This window comes from Convolutriloba macropyga, chromosome 1, assembly GCF_964194025.1.
Source record: "Convolutriloba macropyga chromosome 1, txConMacr16.3, whole genome shotgun sequence".
Classification (NCBI taxonomy): Eukaryota; Metazoa; Xenacoelomorpha; order Acoela; family Convolutidae; genus Convolutriloba; species Convolutriloba macropyga.
The window spans coordinates 64,895,046-64,915,378 of NC_134468.1; the positions used below are offsets into that span (position 1 = coordinate 64,895,046).

Here is a 20,333-nt window from a genome sequence, read left to right on the forward strand (position 1 = left end):
GCTGTTAATTAGCTCTGTTAAAGATCGCGAACTGCCCCCCACCACCGGGTAAGTTTGTAAAAGATTATTCCTATACTTAAGTGGGCGCATACAAGTCTACCTGTATCTTGAGTGATGGCCACTGGGGACGATTCGACTGCCCCTTCATCGTCTGCGCTTGTGATAATGGAAAAGTGGTATTGCATCCCAGGTGTCAAACCAGCCGCTGTGAAAACTGGTTCCACGTCCCTGTGACAACAATAAAATTATTTCAACGCCACATCACTCCTGAAGCTGAAAGTCCATCTACTTCTTCTACTCTGGTAAAGGAACTAAAGGACATTTAGTCAGGGGAGGCGTCATGCCACGCCCTTGTTCACCACCTTCAAACAATAATCATCACCAGATATGGGTTTCATGGATAAAGAACGTTCTCTGTGAAAAGGGATCGTTTATAGACCTTAATTTACTATATACTGTCCATGTTATTGTATGTAAGTTTCTTCAAACGAGGAGTGTAATTACACAGTGAAATTAAATTTGAAATATCCTGATCGGTACATGATAACACTTGACAAATCATGATGAGACCTTGAAGATCTCTCTGGCTAAGAAAGTGACAGAGAGATATTACAAAAACTTTAAGGATGAAAGAAAGACATGTCAAGTATTAAGATTCGGAGAAAGAGAAAAGTTAAGAATATGGAGTGCTTGAAAGCTTTTCTAGTCAATTCAACGTATTTGGAGAATTTCCAGGATAATCTTTTGTTGATAACAAAGGAATTGGGGGTAATTGGAGAAAAAAAATAAAATTCTCTGATATTGACATTGTCTTCACATTGTCTTTATCAATTGGACCTCCCACTTGGTAGACTCAGCGCACGTATTTCAAACTCCTATCCCAACCGTAGTTTTGCTATGAAGGATTTTCATAATAGATCTAAGATCAGAACGAACCGACACACTTGGAAAAAAAACTGTAATGTGAAATTTACTTATTTACTAATTTTCAATAATTTTTCGTGGTCCTGATTTATGCAGGTGCTATCAACTATAAAGGCTGTATAACTATTATGCTAAGATTTTTAAGCTGCACATCTGTACTCCATGTCTGCAAGTTTACCAACAATAGATCAAACAGTTATTCATAGTGACGTCAGTGAGTTTTGGGTGAAATCTGATTTTTGAGACTTTTGTTTAGGGGAGACAGATTGAACTTCAGACAGATTGAAAACACGTTTTTAGTTGCAAAAGATTTAAGACTTCATCCTGTTTTTCCAGGAAAACACAAAAAGTGGCATTTTCTAACTCCAGGCAGTATCCAAAAGCTAGTTATTTCAAGAACTAAAACTTAATTGCAAATAACTTCACACAATTTAGAGGGGGTTTGAAAAATAGCAAAAATGCCAACCTCACCGCATATTTCTGCAATTCCCTGGTAAAATGTATAGAGAACATCTTTGTTTAGACCAAAAATGGGGTTTTGCGTTCGGCATACAGAAACCAGAAAAAGAGATAAGCAAGTGAAAAATTGACACAGATAATTATTTTGATCTTTCAGAATAAAACCAAAATACTGCTCAAAGCCATCAGAAATTGGCAAAAGCACATGATAAGTAAAAGAACAAAAGAAATTCCTTTATTTGAAAAAAAATTAAACAAAAAAAATTAATTTCCTAAGTTCCTTTCTTTCATAATAGCTTCTTAGGTATGAGCAATAACATGCACTGTGAAATTAGATCTTGAATTAAATCTAGAATTTCTAAATTACTCTTCTGCGTTTCAAATCTGCTACTTGACCAATTCTTTGATCAAGCAGAGGTTCAGTAACGCAATGGTGTCATATTTCTCGTAATGAGAAAATGAAGTTCTATCTGAATTTGAAAAAGTACTTGACCTTTTTGGCTCAAACAGCACGTGTATGTGCTTCTCTGGAAAGTATTACTTCTTTCAGCAATGTATTCATTTCCAAAAACTTTTTATACCACATTGGATTTTTTCTGCCAGAGCGTTGAGAGCGTTTTTGGAGCTGGATACAAAGTGCAGAGAAAAACCCTATTGTCCAGATAATGGCCATTTTTTCTATTACTTCCGTTTTTTATTAATCAAACTTATCAATTTCCAAATTCAAAAAGACGTTTTTGCGAACATGTAATAAGTAATAAATAAATAACTATTTTTCGCCTTGCTCCGCACTATTCGCCAAGCTTTGCAATTTTCAACGAAAATCTTCACACCTGAGTTATCTACAAAACCTATCAGGTTAAATTTCCGAACTAGCGGTTTAAGGTAGGATGGAGGAAGAGCGAAGAGCACTTTTCTAGAAGCAAAATAGATGGGATGAAGTTGTTCCCGTCTAAAAGAAAACACCGAAAAATTGACGCCGAGATATATTAAAAAATCAACGAGAACTTACATTTAAAAGGAGCAAGCTCTCAACACTAACTTTAAATTTGAATTCACTGGTGATGTATGAAAGGCATAAATTAAATTTTGCTAAAGTTCCGACAAACATTAATTTTCTCGTTTTCCTCTTTGATCTCTTTTGCTTAAGAATTACGATTGCCCCTTTTTTGTCAATCAAAAATATGGTCGAAAATTCTCCCCCAAAATTGAAAATGAGAAGTTCCAGTGAATATTAAATATTGTTTTTTTGTTTACAAATTCCCAGCCAACATTTTGTGACCAGTACTCACTTGCAATCTGTTTTTTTTTTAAAATAATACCAGATGATAGAGGACATAGAGGACCAAATGAGCATAAGATAATGTTTTGATAGTGTAAAACTGAACTAAAGAAACTGAGGCGGACGTACATTTAGTTGTTGATGAACCAACAGAACTAGTAAATTTGCAGACAGAAAAAACTGCTATATAACAAATGCCAATACCCATTATTGAGATATAGTAGACAAAACGACGTTATATAATATTCAAAGAGATGGAAAAGGCTGAATTGGGTATAACCAATAAGTCGCCAGCCCGTCTATGCAACTGAAGATTGAAAGAGCAGAAAAAGGAAAGAGCAGGAACAAAAAGAGGAGACCAATATGAATGATGAAGTGTAATGTGAGATATTTTCAGTGAGTGATCCAAATCGCCCGTGGGAAAAACGGCGATTTCGAACCGAAAACGGTTAGCTAGAAAAACGAACAGAATCAGACGAGAAATTTGGAAGGGTGCGGAGGTTGTTGGAGGAGGAGGAAAGTGCGGTGAACCAACACTATAGAATGTATTTATAAAATTAAAATATCCTTATCACTACCATCCTCCTCTTAAATGATACCGCTCATCATCGTTCTTGTATATAGTTGATTTTAATTAAATGTTTTTTGAGGGGCCTGCTCGACCCGTCAAACCAGGTCAACATCAGGGGTCATGGCAAATGCTAGGTAAATTGCGTTAGCAGAGGGACCTATTCGTGTTGCCGCGTAAAGTTACCACTGACCCTCAGCCTCCCAGAGCAAACAGTTTAGACGTTTCTTGATAACGCCCGAGCAGTCATATTCAGATCCGTAGGCAAAAATATTTTCAACATTATCGTTGGAATTAGTTCAGCGGACGCCATCGGGAAGATCAGATAAAGGAGGGATAATGCTGAACGTACACAGTCTCACTCTTGATGATCTTTATGAGTTGTGTTAACGCGGAATTGGTTAACACCGCCCGAATTGATGCTGAAAGAAATATTGAAAAACAGGAGGCTTTTATAAAAATTTTCCTTATCTGAAAGAAACATGCTAACTTTTTGAAAGATTGCAAGAATGGATAAGTGTCATCCTCTGACAGGGTGATCACCGTTCCGATGCTTCTTAACTAGGATGCGTTATTCGTCCTCGTCGTGAAGAACTTGTTTCTCATTTCTAAAAACTTCCCCTTCTCCGATGGTGTAGAGGTAAATCTTTTCTGGCAATTGCCTTTCTCTACGGTGGTCAAAAAGTTTGGAAGACATTGCAGAGTTTTTTTATGTTGTTTTTTATTATACTTCCTCGCGTCCAATAAAACTTAAACAAGTCAGAACTCAATAGCATTCTCCATTTTTGTCTTTTCAGGATGAATTTTAATTTGGGATGAAAAATATGTCCACCCCCTACCTCCCCCAATTTTGCGAAGCTGATATCTCTGCAGCAAGTGAAACTCACCAACACGCTAATGGACCTCTAAGAACTTTGAACACAAGACTGGCCGTAACAGCTTCAGTGTTTGGAAAGCCGCTAACACTTTTGAGGGGAAAATGATAACTTTGGAGTAATTGCGAAGCCGGTCAATTTAAGTTTTCTTAAAATCACCTATCACAGATTGTGGAGGCTCTATGTTAAATTATGAATAAGCTGAATGGGACCCGTACCCTCCAAAACCATCTATTATAAACAGAAGACCCTATGCGCTTAGAGTTAAGCATATAACAAGTTTTGGCCATTATTTAGTTATTTTGACAATTACGAATACCCAACGTGACTAGGCCGTTAGCCTGTATCAGGTTTGCGGACACACTAACATTGCCACAGGAAATAATATATGTAAAAAAGAAACCCGGAACGCACAATAAATCCATATTTTGCAAGTAGGTCGAATGGGCGGCCACTTTTACTGGTATTTATTAAGGTTGTTTTGGCATTCAACACGCCCTTTTATCACGGCCTTAACTTAATTGGAGAGAACTATGCCAGCCAATAGCAGTCAAGAGGGTTGAAATCCTTTTGCCATTAGGGCGGCTGTTTTGTTTGAGCAAACAATTCAATTGCTTGGTTCAGTAAAAAAGCGGCTTAAATTATAAGCGCAGCGCAGAAAAAACTAAACATGAAAGAACTAATTTTTGGTTGTTTGGGACTACTTGCCGGTATTATTGAGCATGGGTCTCTGTTGTTTGTCAATAAACGTCGTTGCGGAAGTTTTGACGGAGCAATTGAACGGAATAGTTGCTGAAAATGAACGTGTGTTTTATGTCTGTAAATTGGAGTGGTAGGCTCTGATCGTGGTCTAACTCCAGCGTGTTTAAAAATCTTTACTGCTAGCTAGTGAAAGATTTATCGCTCTGATAGTTTGCGGCTATTTTTGGACGGTCATAGCGGATAGATAAATGTACCGGAATTGCATTGTTTTGCAGGTTTTTTCGTGTTTTTTTGTGTTTAAGAAACACCAGTCGGTACTCCGAGTAGTTGTTAAGTGTATTTTAGATAGAACTGTATTCATAATATTCTGGTTGAAGTATAGTTGATTAGGTTTTACCGTTAAAGTTCACAGGTATTATATATTCTGTTAGTTATTTTTTTATTCAGTTTGATCATGGAATAGGTGCACTGGCTGTTTTAATTAATTCGAAGGGTAAATAAACGGGGCTGTAAACATGAGTGAACCACCAAACAAAGCCTTTCGAATTGTGAGATCTGGGCGCTAGCTCCTGTTCTAAGATGCCTAATAAAGTTCAGAATGTAACGTGTAGCATGAGAGGAAGCTTTACTTTTTCAACTTTTACTTGATACATCAAGCCGCGAGGAACAAGAGAGAACAGTCAAGGACGCTATAAGAGACACAAAGATCAAGAACTTCAGAGGAGTTGGTCTGATGGTTACCACCACACTAGGCTTGCAACTGAGAGATGGTGGTTTGAATCAAGCTCTTGTACTTTCACCGTTTTTGCACCTTCTAGGACCCCTCAACACAAATTAATATGAACACTAATATAAAAATAATGCCAAAATTTTTATTATAACCTTGTATTGGAAAATACGAAAAATACCTCATTTGTGCGGCTGAAATATATAAAATTTCAATTAATTCCAATCAAAAACGGTTAAAATTGGGGAGACTTTAATTTTTCATCATCCTTTTTTACTAAAATCTAAATTGAGTGATTTTTGTCAAATCTTCAGTCTCTCATTTTTCATCCTTTTAATATCCTAATTTGAAAATCCTATTTTGGAAACGTCTCATCTGATGCCTATTTAAAGCTGTGATTAATTACGGTGTTTCTTGTCACAGTTGTTGATTTTATTTTCGAAACCAGAGGCGAGCTCCTACCGTAGATGAGTATCACTGCTGCCTGTTTCATCAGTCACATGTATCTTGAATGCCCGGAAGTATCCCTTAGAAGGTGGGTTCCATAGCAGTTTCACAGTGTTTGTATCAAAGTATGTCACTCTTACATCTGACACCGGTAGCGGTTCTGGTAACAAAAAGAAAATTGGATGCACATTTCTCCCTGCTCGTTTTAGCTGCGTTCAGCTTTAACAAATTTGAATCACGACCGAAAGCTTTTTGAGATAAATTTTGAGAATTTCGAATGAATATTAACATTAACAAGGAGGCTCAGTAATCTCCGTTCGCACTTAAGGTTCCGACCCCGCATATCCACAAGTTTGACTTGATTGTCGACCAAATGAGGAAGAGATAGAAAACTTTCAAAAATTTGCATATACAGATCAACAATCATTGGTGTATGAATAAAAAAAATTGATTCCAACTCAAATCACTTATTAAAATAAATAATGCCGTGTTAGTGAGCCAATGAGAATTCTCATTACTAGGAATACGAGACAAGACAAACAAACAAATCGAATAGCAACAACAAGCATTTATAAGCAAAACTCAATTTTTTTTAGATAAAAACTAAATAATGACAAAGTCGAAAAAAAGCAAAAGCTAAAGTTTCAAATAAAACCTATTATAAACAAACTCGCTTGGTTTTTGCTAGGAAAAACATGGGACCAGTTTTTGGCGACAATCGGTAACAAGCAGACCAAAAAGAAAAAAAAGAACGAAGTTACAAAAAAAACGTTTGTCTGCTCGAAAACAAATAATTAAATGAAACCCATTGGATACCAAATAAAAAACTTAAACCGATTTTTTTCACTGTTACTAAAAAAAGACATTGAGACCTGTCAGTTTCCAGAATATGCCGCACGTCTACAAATATAAACGAAAAGGTCAGACGAAAAACTGCTTTCAGTCAAATTTTGCAATAAAACAGCGTGGAAGCGGTTAAAACCATAATATAATCAGTTACAAAATATATAGTCAACTGCGTCTTTTTTAGATCCCAATATTGAGATATGTGACCAATGAATATTGAGACTGGGTATCAAATTTTAAAAACAGGAAAAAGTGAGATGTTTGAAAATACATTCATCTCTAGTTTTTCGAAAACTGTTAATTTTCAGGGCACCCAAGAATTAGATAGCAGCGAAATCTCCGAGGAAGATTGTTTATTTCTTAAAAACGCGTTGGGAGCTGATTTTAATCCGAATATGTCATACATCTAGAAAAAGATGTATGACATATTCGGATTAAAAGCATATCTAGGATAAATAGACAAAGCATGTCTAGGATAAATAGACAAAAATCAAAAACTATTTAAATATTTTGCATAAAACACTTGTATTAAAGGTGTAAAATAATAAGCACTGCACTTTAAAACTTAGATTTAATCAACTGTGGTTTTTAAACACCAATAATAAAAGGTGTAAGTTGTATTTAGGGAGACTAGAAAACGTAGTTAAAAAAGCCAATTTCAAATTTAAAAAATACCTCTTTTTAATTCTTCTAAAACATTTGATAACAATTTCATGAGAAATTTTAGCTATCAAATGAATCTGCAATGAGTTCTTCCAGAGAAAACCGCTGAGACCTGTATTTATGCAGTAATTCTCATTCGACTACACAAAGAACTACAAACATAAACGAAACTCAAAAAAACAACATATTCTTTCGCTAAAAAAAACAGTTATCGGGGCCGTTAATACAATAAGCGATGCACCAAAAAATGCCACAAAATGAATTTTGCCTTTCTTTATCATCAATAATTTTTATTAACAGCCGTGTTTTTAGAGAGTCGGTAACAAGTTTGCTAAAAAAAACAGCAAAACTTGAATTTAAAAAAAAACATGTTTACTTTTTTTGAAATATTTGATTTCAAAGTCATGAAAAACTTTAGCAATCAACTATCATCAACAAGCAGGTTCCTTTGCGCATCCATAGAAAGACGCTAGCACCTGCAATTATCTAGATTTTGAGAAATGACTACAAAAAGATTGACAAATAGCGACCGAAAACCAAAAAAAAAAATCTGTTAAATTATTCTAGAACACAGAGTCGAAGCAGTTAAAACACTAAACTGTTCAAGGAAAAACCAATAAGTTCACCGTTTTTCGCCTCTTAAACGCCCAGAATGTGACCCCTGAGCTGTCAATAATGTGACAAGAGCTTAAAAAGAACCTGAATGATGGGAAGATGTCCAAAAATTGTAAATTTTCACAAAAACTTGTAGTATCAAAGCAGAAAAACGATTACTTATAACGTAAAATCCCAGCAAGTATTAAATTTTTATTCAAATAGGAAACCATGAGACCTGATTTTGCTGATGTTGAGCTAGAAGTTGTCCAAGAAAAGAGAAGAAAGTCGCAAATCTAAACAAATCAAAGTTCGTTTTAAAAACTTGGATTTCAAAAGTCATAACGACCATAAGCTTTCGACTAAAAAGCGAAATAGGGTTACCTGAAACCCTCTAGAAAGGAAATCAGTTGGACTTGTCATTTGTTTGTTTTGGTATTAATTATTTTTTCTCCGTAATCAACGGAAAAAATGGGGAACTGCAAACATCTTTAAAAAAATCGACCGATTACAATCAGTTCGTTTGGAACTAATGAAACAACGATTAGACCGAAACTAGATTGGCTATTGCCATTCGTCTATTGCAAACATTTTATTGTTCCAAATTTTATGGATATTGATTAATTGATGAAAAAAGTAAACATATCAAACGTAAATGATGCACTTTGCTTAATTAAAGAGTTAAATTAGCATATAACCGGCAAACGTTTAATTCAAGTACACTCTCAAAGGATCCATAATTAAAACTAGCATGTTTTCAGGTCACCGAAAACTGCTTCGGCAGTTTTTAGGTGTTTTAATGCTGTAAATTTAAACAAATTGGACTACAAATGCCTATTTCCAGCCATTTTTGATGGAAAAAAGGATGAAATTTGTTAAATTTAGCACCATTTTTGCCGACAAATTGAACCAAACGGTTGAAAAACACCCATGTTTTTAGAGGTAAACCGAACAACACTACCTTTACCATTTTTTACAAATATTTGGAAAATGTGAAAAGAAACAACGAAGATCAGTCAAACGTTCACAAAATTTTAAACCTCGATAACTGTGTGGAAAAAAACAAAAATCTGGAAACTTCTTAGTTATATTTTTTAAAGAACTCAGTGACATTTTTTTAACAATTTTCAAAAATTTTGGCAAAATTGACGAACATTTTTGTCAAAAATAGTGAAAATGTGAACAGAACAACGGATTTCGGTTACCATTCTCAATTTTTTAAACCATTGTAACTCTCTTTAAAAAAACGAAAATAAAAAAAAATCTTTTTAATTCTACATTTCACGCTGGACAGGCTTTCTAATGATACCACTCACAACCCTCTACGGTGAATATATCGACCGGCGAAAATTGTCTGAACAAAAAAAAACCCGTTTGAGTATATAGTTCCTCCCTCACTTAAGTGGGTCGGAACAATTAGTTCAAGCGATTCTTTTATAGAAGTGCTAAGCGAGTTTCCGGCTGGAGAATCCATTGCTCATAAAAAATGTTCCATAGAAAAGTTCCATCCGTATTTGAAATTCGAGCATTCTATTATTAAAAGAACTTTTCTGCAAATGCAGTCTGTTTTTATTTAAATCACCGCGACCATTAAATTATTACTATTGATTATTAAATTATCTTTTAGCTGAGTAGATTTTTGATGATAAAATTTTTATCACAAAATTTAGCCATCAAAATAAAAAATCATCGCTCAATCAGCCATTCTGCTGATCTCAGAAGTCTATGTAATGACATTTTTGTAAAAATTTTCTCGGGTCATGGGCAATTGCAATAGTAGACCAAACAAGCGACGAAACTCGGTCAATAATGATTTCGCTCGTTAAATGTAAAAAAATGCCCCTTGCAAGCAACTACTGCAGTTTTCAGTCAATGCCCATTTTTTTCAAAATTCATTGTTCCTAATTTTAACCCAGGTTGAGGTGCCATCCGGAAGTGACCTCTGATCAGACCAAGTCCAACGCACATGGTGTGTTCCCAGACCAAAATTACAGGGTCTGGGATTTGGTTCCAGCGCACAATAGTATGATCAGAGGTCACTTCGGTCTGGGGATGGAATGACCAGAGGTCACTTCGGTCTGGGGATGGTATGATCAGAGGTCACTTCGGTCTGGGGGATGGTATGATCAGAGGTCACTTCGGTCTGGGGATGGTATGATCAGAGGCCACTTTGGTCTGGGGTTGGTATGATCAGAAGTCACTTGAGGATGGGAATGGTCTGATCAGAGGCGGATTCAAGCGCACATTAGTCTGATCAGAGACCATTTCGAGCGGATTTTTTTTTTAATTTTTTGTTTTTTTTTACAGAGAGATGTCGGCTTGTCAAGAGGCAACAAAAAGCAGCATTATGATCGCAGACAGATCTAGAGTCTGATGTTTTTGATCACAACCAAAGGGGTCCAACTGATTGATGTCAGTCCCCTTACAAGGAAACTTTGTTTAACTGTAAAATACGATGTTTTATATGGAAAACTGTCTAAATTTATCCATTGAGTTGGAAATATGCACTAATGTATACTAAATAACTTTTTACTCAGCAGCTGGGTTATCTTTTCTTTAGCAATAATAATTTTAGAATGGTCTTTTCTTTAGATGAATATAATAATGCAAATATCAGCTTGTATGAAGTGAATATATTATAACAAAATTCGTGCGGTGAGGTGATTTCGAGCGCACATTAGTCTGATCAAGAGTAACTTTTGAGCGCACAATAGTCTGATCAGAAGTGATTTTGAGCGCACAATCGTCTGGACAATGGTCTGGGTTTGAACTGGGCCATGGTCGCACAATCTTCTGGACAATGGTCTGATTATGGTCTGATCAGAGGTCCTTTCCGTCTGGGAAGGTCTGATCAGAGACAGTTTCGAGCGCACTTACAGCGCACACGGTGTTTTGAGCGCACTTTAGTCTGATCAGAGGATGCTTTGGTCTGGGAGGGTCTGATCAGAGGTAACTTTCGTCTGGCACGGTCTGATCATGGGTCACTTCCGGATGGCACCTCAACCTGGGAAATACTTTATCTCACTCTCAAAATGGTCAATTGACATTTGAGCAGATTGAAATGGTCCACTTGTAGCAGCAATTTGAACAGAGAATTGGGTTCCTGGCTTAACAGTCTCTGATTGGAAGAAGGTGAATTCAAACTCCCTGCTCTCATCATTATTCAGACACTCCTCAATTGAACAGATGCTCTCTATAATGAAACAAACAAGTCTCATCCACTAAGGCAGCAAGTAAGGATACAAAACAGAAAGGTCATTTTCGCAAAAAGAACAATATATTTAAACAAGGAGGCTCAGTAATGTGCGTTTGCACATGATGTTCCGACCCCGCCCATCCTCGTTTTGATTTATTAGTCTACCAAATGAGTAAGAGAAAGAAAAGGTTCAAAAACTCTCATAACAATCAGCAAACAATTGAAGCTGGATTAGAGAGCCGATGAGACTTCCCATCAATGAGAGTACTGGACGAGATACACCCAAAAACAAATACTAGCAAATATTAATTACGTCCAAAACTCGATTATATTTTAAAAACAGAAAATAACAAAATGAAGAACGAATCCGATAAAACCCGATCTAAACAAATAAACCTGTACATCATTAGATGTCCAATGGTTAACATATAAGTCTTCTCAAAAATGCGACTCGGTGACAGGCCGACAATAAAGAGCAAAAAGGAAAAAGTTCAAAAGGACAATTCTCTTTTTTTTTAAACAACCAATTTCGTATTGATTGAAACAAAACCACTTCGTATCACATCGACTCAATAGGAAGGCTAATATCTGCGTGAAGGAATTGAGACGTGTCGTTATCGGTAATATGATCGACGACTGCAAAACTAAGAGCGCCAATTGGGCCAATCCATTAGTGTGATAATGTGGAAAGGAAAGAGAAAACTCAGAATGAGTGAATATCCAAAAATCACAAATTTTTCAAATAAAAATGCGTATTACCAAACCCAATAAAACCATTAGTTTAAAATAAAACTATAATAAAGTTGTATCTTGATCTACTGAAAAGAGAATGCACAACCTATCCTTAAAGAGACTAAGCTGCAAAACTGAAAGAAATAATATAAAAGTCACAAAGCTCAAAATTTAGTTAATTTTTTTAAAAGAAATATCTTCAAAAGTTTTGAACTTTAAGCAAAGAAACAATTCAATTTGCAGTTGCTCAGGAATCTTGTTGTAATTGTTATTATTGGAGCCAAATCACAGGACGACAAAAAACAGCAAATTCGGATAAACTAGAAATGTCGTAAACAATTTATTGAAACCCCATTATATCTAAAATAAATTACAAAGCCATTAAAAACTTTAGACTGACGAATATGATTAAATGCCTGGCTTTAGCCCCTTTTGATTTTAACTGGCTCTTCTAGGTAAAGCGTCTTCGTGAAAAAGACAACAAAATGAACCACAAATACTGACCAGCACCAAAAACTCACAAAATTCTTATGAAAACATATTTCTAAGCTCTATTGACATCTGCCAAAACATAATCAACAGCAACAATGAGGTTTAGAGCAACAAAAAATGATGAGTTCTGTCTTAAATAAGACTTAGTTACTTGTTGACGACAAAGGTAACAAAAAATAGGAATAACAAAAATGTTTTCTTAAAAGAAAATAATTGAAAGTCTTTAAAACCGTTAGCTATAATTTGAAATCAGGAAACAGATTCAGCTAAAAATTTGTGGAAGCGTTCAAGGCCTTTAATGTCAGAAAAATACCGAATAACAACAAAAAAAACGGCATTCGGAGGCAAAAACAAAAATATTTCTGTTAAATTTTGTGAGAGCGCGGATCCGCAGCCGATAATACTGTAAGCCATTAACTGAAGTCTCTGAACAGGTTCTTTTGCACATTTCTTTAGTGTCAGTTGGAACTATCTCTATTGTGATAAATTGAAAAAAGAACAAATAACAGTCCCAGATGCCAGAAAATATGCAAAAACTGGGAACAACAAATCGATTTTCTAGAAAAAAGTCATTAAAAATTTTTAGCTCTAATCCAAAATTAATAAATAGATTCATTTAAACGTCATTAGAAGCAATTAGGGCTACTGATTGACATGAATATGTTGTATGAAAACAAAAAGGACAACAATTACAGGCATAGACACAAATCCAGGAAAATTTGAGAGAACGGCTTCACAGTCGCTAAACTGCTGTGAAGAACTATCAACTATTCACAGAAGTCATCTGAAAAACTTTTTTTGCAAACCTTTTAAAATGCCAATTGGAGCTATAATTAATAGGATTCATTGCAAAGAGAATAAATAACTACCTCAAATACAAGAAAACGTGCCAAAATTCACAAAACTTTCATCAAATTTCTTAGTAAGAAAGCCAAAAAAACATTACTTAAAAATAAAAACAATTTAAAGAGTAAATTTTTCTCCATTTGGAATAACTTTTGCCTTGCATAAGCTGAGACTAAGCTACATATTGACAGAAATAAAATTAAAAGTTGACAAATTTCAAAACTTCACTAACATTCTCAAAAAAAATACATTCAAAGTCTTAAGAGGCGTTAGATAATAACTGAAGGCATTCTATAGGCTCATCTGCAGCTGTTTAAGAATTCATTTGAACCTGTAATAAATAAAAACGTAATAATGTGGCTGCAAAAAGTTTTACAATTGAATCCCAATCAAAAGCAAGTCATTTAATGTTTACGAAAATACATTTTCAAGCCATAAATAGGATTCATATGGCCTTATTTTGTTGTAAATAGGATCGATAGTCATTGATTGGGCCGCGATTTTATATAATTCATGTCAGTAATCAACATAAAAAAAAGACTGCGAAAAAGTTTTTGAAAAACACCGCGCCCTAATATAATCCGAATAGTTTTTAATTGTAAGAATCCATGATGAGTTGACCCCTAGCCCTGATTTTTCTCAACGTCCGACAAAAACAAGTAATTAGTCCATATTTTTGCAAAATAGACCATTTATTAAATGAAATAATTCAATAAACCAAAACAAATCAATGCAATTTGTATAATTCTTATTTTTATTTCTTAAAAAAACCGGCAAAAAATTCAATTCTTGAAAACTTCTTCAGGAAGCAGATGTACAGTTATTTTTGTAGGGAGTTTTCATAGATTGTGGCAGCAGATGTTAGGCGTCTACTTTCTGCAAAATTAAACGAAGTAAAAACTAAAGCTTATTTGGAGCCTTTTTTGAGGTATCAAAAAAAGTATCAAATTCTAAAAATTTAGCAGAAATATTAAACATAAAGCTTGATTAAAACAAGTTGGCGAGCCTCCTCTATCCATACCATAAAACCAATAACATTGTTTTTGGAAGATTTTTTATCAAGTTAGCAAAGCTAACGAAAATTTGGTCAAAAATTACGGAAAATGTGAATAAAAAACAGCGGAATTCACTCTACTTTTCTCAAAAGTTTATACCTCGTTAACTCCCCGTAAAATACGAAAATCAGAAGAATCTTTTTTTATTCCATATTCTACGCTGGACGAGCTTTCTAATGATACCAGTCTCAACTCTCTACGATGAATATATCGATCGGCAAAAATTGCCTGAACAAAAAAAACTCATATGAGTACATAGTTCCTCCTCTCACATGGGGGTCGGAACAAAAAAACTTTGGTAAATTTTACTAATGCACATTAGAATAAAATGTAAATGGTAAAGCGGCAATGTGCAGTTAAGAGCATCAGTATGTGAATAAGATGACAGAAGCATTCATAAATTGAAATCGGCTTCTTTGACCCAAGCGGAAAAATCTTGTGGAAACGAAGACAATTATTCAGACGGCAGTTAGAATTTGCCTTCAAATGCAATTTCCCTTGTCGTATATAAATCATGAAAATAATTAGCCTCGACTTTAACCAGGGTTCGCCGCGACCTTGTAATTTATTTCAATATACCCCCCCCCCCCCCCCCCCCTCGAATTATTAGGTTTTTTCATAAATTCCAGGCCTAGACCAGGGTACAGCTTAACGTACGATTGCAACCCACCTCCGTAAAAATCCCTCAAATGCCACGTTTTAACTGAGTGAAACGGAATTTAGTTACACGCTCTATCGAAATTGAACGAGACTACTAGTTACACCTCTGCGGGGTTGTTCTAAACAAAGACTCTTTACCAGCAAACTGTTTACAATTTGGTCACACTTATTATATTCACTTGGTCAGTTTTTACCCGTTGCAGGCATATATCTATCGTAATTTGATTGGCCATATTATGAATTTAATAATCATGAACCTTTCCGTATCAAAGTCGTATCAAAACTGCGATTCAAAATGAGAAATGTTACAAATCAATGCGTAATGACTTTAAAACATTTTTCATCAACTGCTGTTAGTGTATACAATAATTAAAAATAATCTCACCTTCATCTAGGGACGTCTTTTCCTGAAGAAGTGTTGCTTTTACTCGCATTTGCTGGGCAAGTGTAAACTTGGTCAAAATCCCTTGCAACTTTAGCCCGGAATTTCTGTCGTACCCAAGCCTCAACACATTTTCATCAATGAAAAGCCGAGGGGGATCTGCAAAAACAATAGAAACTAATTTATAACAAGATTATTTCGTCGTTTGGCCACAAGCCGAGCCGGTTCATTTACAATTAAATTTTGTAAAGATATTTCCGGAGTCCTGTTAAGGTTCTCAGTTTAAATCAAGTTTCTCTGTTATCTTGTAAAAATTATTCTGCGTTGGAGTTTCTTGCATTTGTCTGATATTCTGGCATTTATGTCCGACCCATACAAAATATTTCTCGCCGTAACTGTGACACCAACAAATTCGAGTTTCAAAAGTTACCCACACTCACCTGTGTTAAAGTTTAAATTTGTAGTCAACGAGGTCATTTCGTCCCCTCCCTGTCCAATTACTTTTACGGCTACTTCATACTCGACTCCCCTGACCAAATCACCGATCGTAACAGAATCAGCAAATGTTCCAGTATCTGTTAACTCCAATGTTTGTGTCATCACCTCATTGGTCGAGAAGAACCGATTATGAACTGGCTGAGGTTTCAGTGTTAGCTCAACTCTTATTGCAGAGACATTCGCAGCAACAACGGAGGGAAGAGCAGTCCAGAAAACTTGAACCGAGTTTTGACCAGGAGTAATCAGAACTGCGCTAAGTCTTTCCTCAGCATCTGTAAAAACAACACAAAGGTATGGTTCTTCCAAAATTTTACCGTTTTGTTGAAAAATGTCGATCATTTTAAAATGTTGATACAAGAAACAATCAACAACAATCAAAAATGAGTCCACGTACTGCACAATTTGACAAAGAAATTTCTCTCAAGTGAAGTTGCATAACCACGAGCAAATTAAAATTCGCTGGAAAAAAATGAGACAAAATTTGACATTTCTAGCGAGAACCACCCTAAATGAACTGCACAAATTGCTTATAGACGTATCAAAATATGAAGCTGCGCCCTTTAAATGTTGATTGTTTGCCATTAGTTACACCTCGAAGAGAATTTTAAAATTTTAAATTTCACTAAACTGAAATTGTCAAAAAACTACTGTTTCTGCTGGAACCAGTTTCTCATCAACAGGTTAATGCTCTACGTTAACAGGTTAACGTTAGCATTAGGCGCGAAACAAGCAAAACAGACGTACTAAGCTCTTCTATTCTCTAAACATAACCGACTAACGTTGGGCGAATCGCTCTCAACCGACCAGCAAACGGTGGGCTTTGGTGATGGCCAGCTGGCGCTTAGGGATGCTAGCATTAAGAGATGAGGGGAGTTGGGGTCACAGGGGAGGGGGTGGACGAAGGGAGAGGGTAGCCCGAAGTGGGCGTCCAAATCGCCATGTGGAGAAGTGTTGGGTTGACTGAGGGGGGGGGCTGATCGGTCGAAATTCAAAGATTAAGAAACGAGAAACGCCTTTCACGTTTGAAATCGTCTCTTCAAAACAGCTTTGGTGAATTGCATACTTAAAAACTTAGAGACCATTAAAGTGTAAGGCTCTAATAGAGCTGCTAAGCCTCTTACTGACACCTGGGCTTAACTTGTGTATCCTGTTTTTGAGAACAAAATGTTGAAAGATTCAAAAGAAAAATGGTTAAGGCGAAATATTTCATAAAAAAGACCATAGAACTTTAATTTGCGAGCAATTAATTAGGAATAAGCAATTTAAGGTGTAAATTTAAGAAAAACATATTCGCTTTGTTTACAAAATTGCTCAAGATTAATCAAATTGAATTATTTGTAATCAAGTATTCATTGAATTTGATTTAAATTGACAAAAAAGTGTATCCTTGAGCAGCTATAAATAAATAAAACTTTGTGTTTTTGGAGATCTTCAAAATAATTTTTGTTTTCAAGAAACATAGTGTTTGACGAAATAAATTTTGATACAAGGAGGCAGTTTTGATATATATATATATATATATATATATATATATATATATATATATATATATATATATATATATATATATATATATATATAACAATCACTGTATCTTGAAAAATGTTTTTTCAACCTGTGGTTGGATTAATCCGAATAAAAAAAATTGGAGGAGAAATTGGAGAAAATGGACACAATTTACTTCTACATATTTATTTACAAAAATATTCAATTTTTTGCAAAAACATTAGGAGCAAAAACATATTGAAGGATTTTTTGTAGATCATTTATATGATTTATTTAACATTAACTATTTTTGATTTAAAAACTTTTCTTTCTGCGTTCCTCTATCAAATCACAACTTTTGTCTTTCTATCAATTGTATAATTTGGCCCCAATTCCAGATATCTCACAGGGGAGTCAAATCCGAGAGGTCTCCCGGGAATTTTGGTTTTAATTCCCTTAACATAAATTTAATTTGACCAAGCAATTTTTTGTCGTCCAAAAATGGCAAATATTTGAGGACAAAGGGCTTCGCTGAGCGTCTTTCCGTGGCCCCTTAAACAATCAACGCAGTTTACACTATGAAAATGTGGTTCTAAAATACGGCTTTGCTTTTGTCTTCATTGTCAACATTGATGCATGACAGATATACCATATTCCCGTCGTTAGTTACCTAGCCTTTAGTTGATCACTACGTAAAACTGAAAAAAATTAGTGTAAAAGGGACTATTTTGGTAAATTCATGGAGGCTAGTGATTTAAACAGAGCGTCTAAAATAGCTTTAGAGATTTGAAAATGATCCCAATTTACATTAATAATGATCAGAACCTTATCCAGTAGACGATATTCAGCCATTTCCAGATTTTATTATATCAACGATCAGACTAGTGTAAGTTTTTGATTGTCTGGTCATTTAAGCCAAACTCCATTTGGGAACATCTTGGGAACTACAACTGCGAAAAGATATCACTGACAGGAAAATACTTTTTTTGGCTAGCTTTTCCCGGCTTGTTTTCCCAACTCTATGAGACGATTTGAAAACCCTGGCTAGCACATGGATTAAGACTTGTCAAGTCTTGGTGAATAATTGCACCAGACTGATATGTAAATTGTGTGTCATGACCAACAGTACTGATGCAATATTTGCCACCAGCCTTGCTCAGTACTGAAACGGACTTTGTGCTAGGTGTGGAATATCATCTCAATGTAGTGAATTACTTACTTTGACCTATAAAAATTGTTCTGTGGTCTGAGATACCACGATACGTCACTAGTTGAATATCGACAGTTTCACCATCCGTCAAGCCACTCAGTTCAGTATCTAAAACACCAAAGTCTTTCACAACTACCTGCCTGAGTTTGACAATTATCGAGCAGTTGTACGTTCATATGTATGTTTTTTAAACAAGTAAACTCAGTATATGACCTTAAAGGTGAAACAAAACTTGCACCAAATTAAAATAAAATATAATTTTTCTCATAAATCATATATACATCAATATAATTCAATTCTGGATTTAGAGCTTTTCGGACGAACGGTAATCTTGTATGTATTCATGAATTCAATGATATGTGGGGGTAAGTTCTGCGAATGGTCATGTTTAGGTGCCATCTATCACAACCAAACGTGTTATCATTTTTCCCTAGAAAAAAAAACATAATTTTTCCATTTCGGTTGAATGCTATTTCTGAGCATAATAAAGTTAATGTTCATTTCCTATTTCAAAAAATGGGCAGTTTGTTGAGTGCATTATGAAGCATTTAGCCAATCAGAAAACAGTATTAACAAAGAGTAGCAAGAAATAGTATTAGGAAACGTTGTTCTTGCTGAACAATCTATTTGTCAGTCGAAAAATTAAAGGATTTTCAACGTTCTCTAATAAGTTTAGTGTAGGTTTTGGAAAGACCAGTCTACGACACAGTAATAAATTGTGACCAAAATATTTTAAAAAGGAAGTTTTTTTAACGATAGGTTTGAAACATTAAAAAAAAACGATTGAGATAAATTGTTCATATATATACAAAACAAAGAGGCTCATCATATCTAAACCAAGGAAAGAATTATTGAGCAGCAAAAAATGTTACCTTCAGGTATAATCTGGTCAAGAAACTTCATGTAATAATTAATTAGCTGTAAAGGTAACTCCGTTTAAAAATTTAGAAAAAAAACCTCAAAAGTTTACCCAATTACCAGTAATAATATTCTAAATTTAATACCTTTTGTGAGCAGATGTGAACAAAAACAGCAAAAATAGTTATCTGGCAAATAATAGAAGTCACTTTGTAAAAAATAAACTGGTGATCCTGATTTAAGTTAAAACAGGTAGAAAGCATAGAAAAAATCATAAATTTCAGCATAGCAACAATAGCGGCAACTACAGTATCCATTTATTAATAAAAAGTTACATCCAAACCTTAAAAGATAACTATTGGGAGCAAGCAAAGTTGTGTTGCTGGAAGTTCCGCGAATTCATTAATGATCAGAATTGTGGCCCTTGAATCTTTTTTCCCCCTTCTTTATCAAAATACTAGCATCACAGCTAGTCTTTCTTAATGTTAGCAAGTGGTAATTTTCTCCTTTCAGATACGAAAAAGATCATCATCAATCTTCTTTATCTCAATTGATTTCACTACCAAGAATAATGTTAAGAAAAACGATTGGAGAGACTCTTTTTGAATTTTCTAAACTATTAAACTACTCTACATACGAGACGGCTTTTTGAATTTTTACCAAATTAGTCTACTGGTTCACTAGCAGTTGCAGAACATTTCAGCGCTCAACAAGCACATATGATTAGCAAAACTCAACTGGGTTCTAAAAACTAAGTATTTTTGGAAATTGATACGGACTTTCTGGACATGATATTCATTATAAAATCACATAGTCATTGAGTTCCCTCAAA

The 20,333-nt window shown here is 34.9% G+C and overlaps 4 protein-coding genes across 4 annotated transcripts in view; 1 reads left to right on the forward strand and 3 right to left on the reverse strand.

Annotated features, from left to right (window-relative positions):
- The window catches only part of LOC142345983 (tenascin-R-like), a 20,229-nt gene extending 683 nt beyond the window's left edge, over positions 1-19,546 (reverse strand). Inside the window, exons 1-7 of the mRNA XM_075398490.1 lie at positions 19,516-19,546; positions 18,653-18,751; positions 15,891-16,220; positions 15,454-15,609; positions 11,113-11,280; positions 6,000-6,144; positions 101-228 (exon numbers count right to left, since the gene is read on the reverse strand). Coding sequence (XP_075254605.1) covers positions 101-228; positions 6,000-6,144; positions 11,113-11,280; positions 15,454-15,609; positions 15,891-16,220; positions 18,653-18,751; positions 19,516-19,546 — 1,057 coding nt within the window. The remainder of the gene's footprint in view (positions 1-100; positions 229-5,999; positions 6,145-11,112; positions 11,281-15,453; positions 15,610-15,890; positions 16,221-18,652; positions 18,752-19,515) is intronic.
- The window catches only part of LOC142350648 (uncharacterized), a 626,363-nt gene that overhangs the window by 183,587 nt on the left and 422,443 nt on the right, over positions 1-20,333 (reverse strand). The gene's annotated exons all lie outside the window — the stretch shown is intronic.
- Positions 1-20,333, forward strand: part of LOC142341676 (splicing factor 3B subunit 2-like) — a 542,910-nt gene that overhangs the window by 153,522 nt on the left and 369,055 nt on the right. The window lies entirely within an intron of this gene.
- Positions 18,653-20,333, reverse strand: part of LOC142346067 (uncharacterized) — a 96,588-nt gene continuing 94,907 nt past the window's right edge. The window contains exon 10 of the mRNA XM_075398602.1: positions 18,653-18,751. The gene's annotated coding sequence lies outside the window, so the exon portion shown is untranslated. The remainder of the gene's footprint in view (positions 18,752-20,333) is intronic.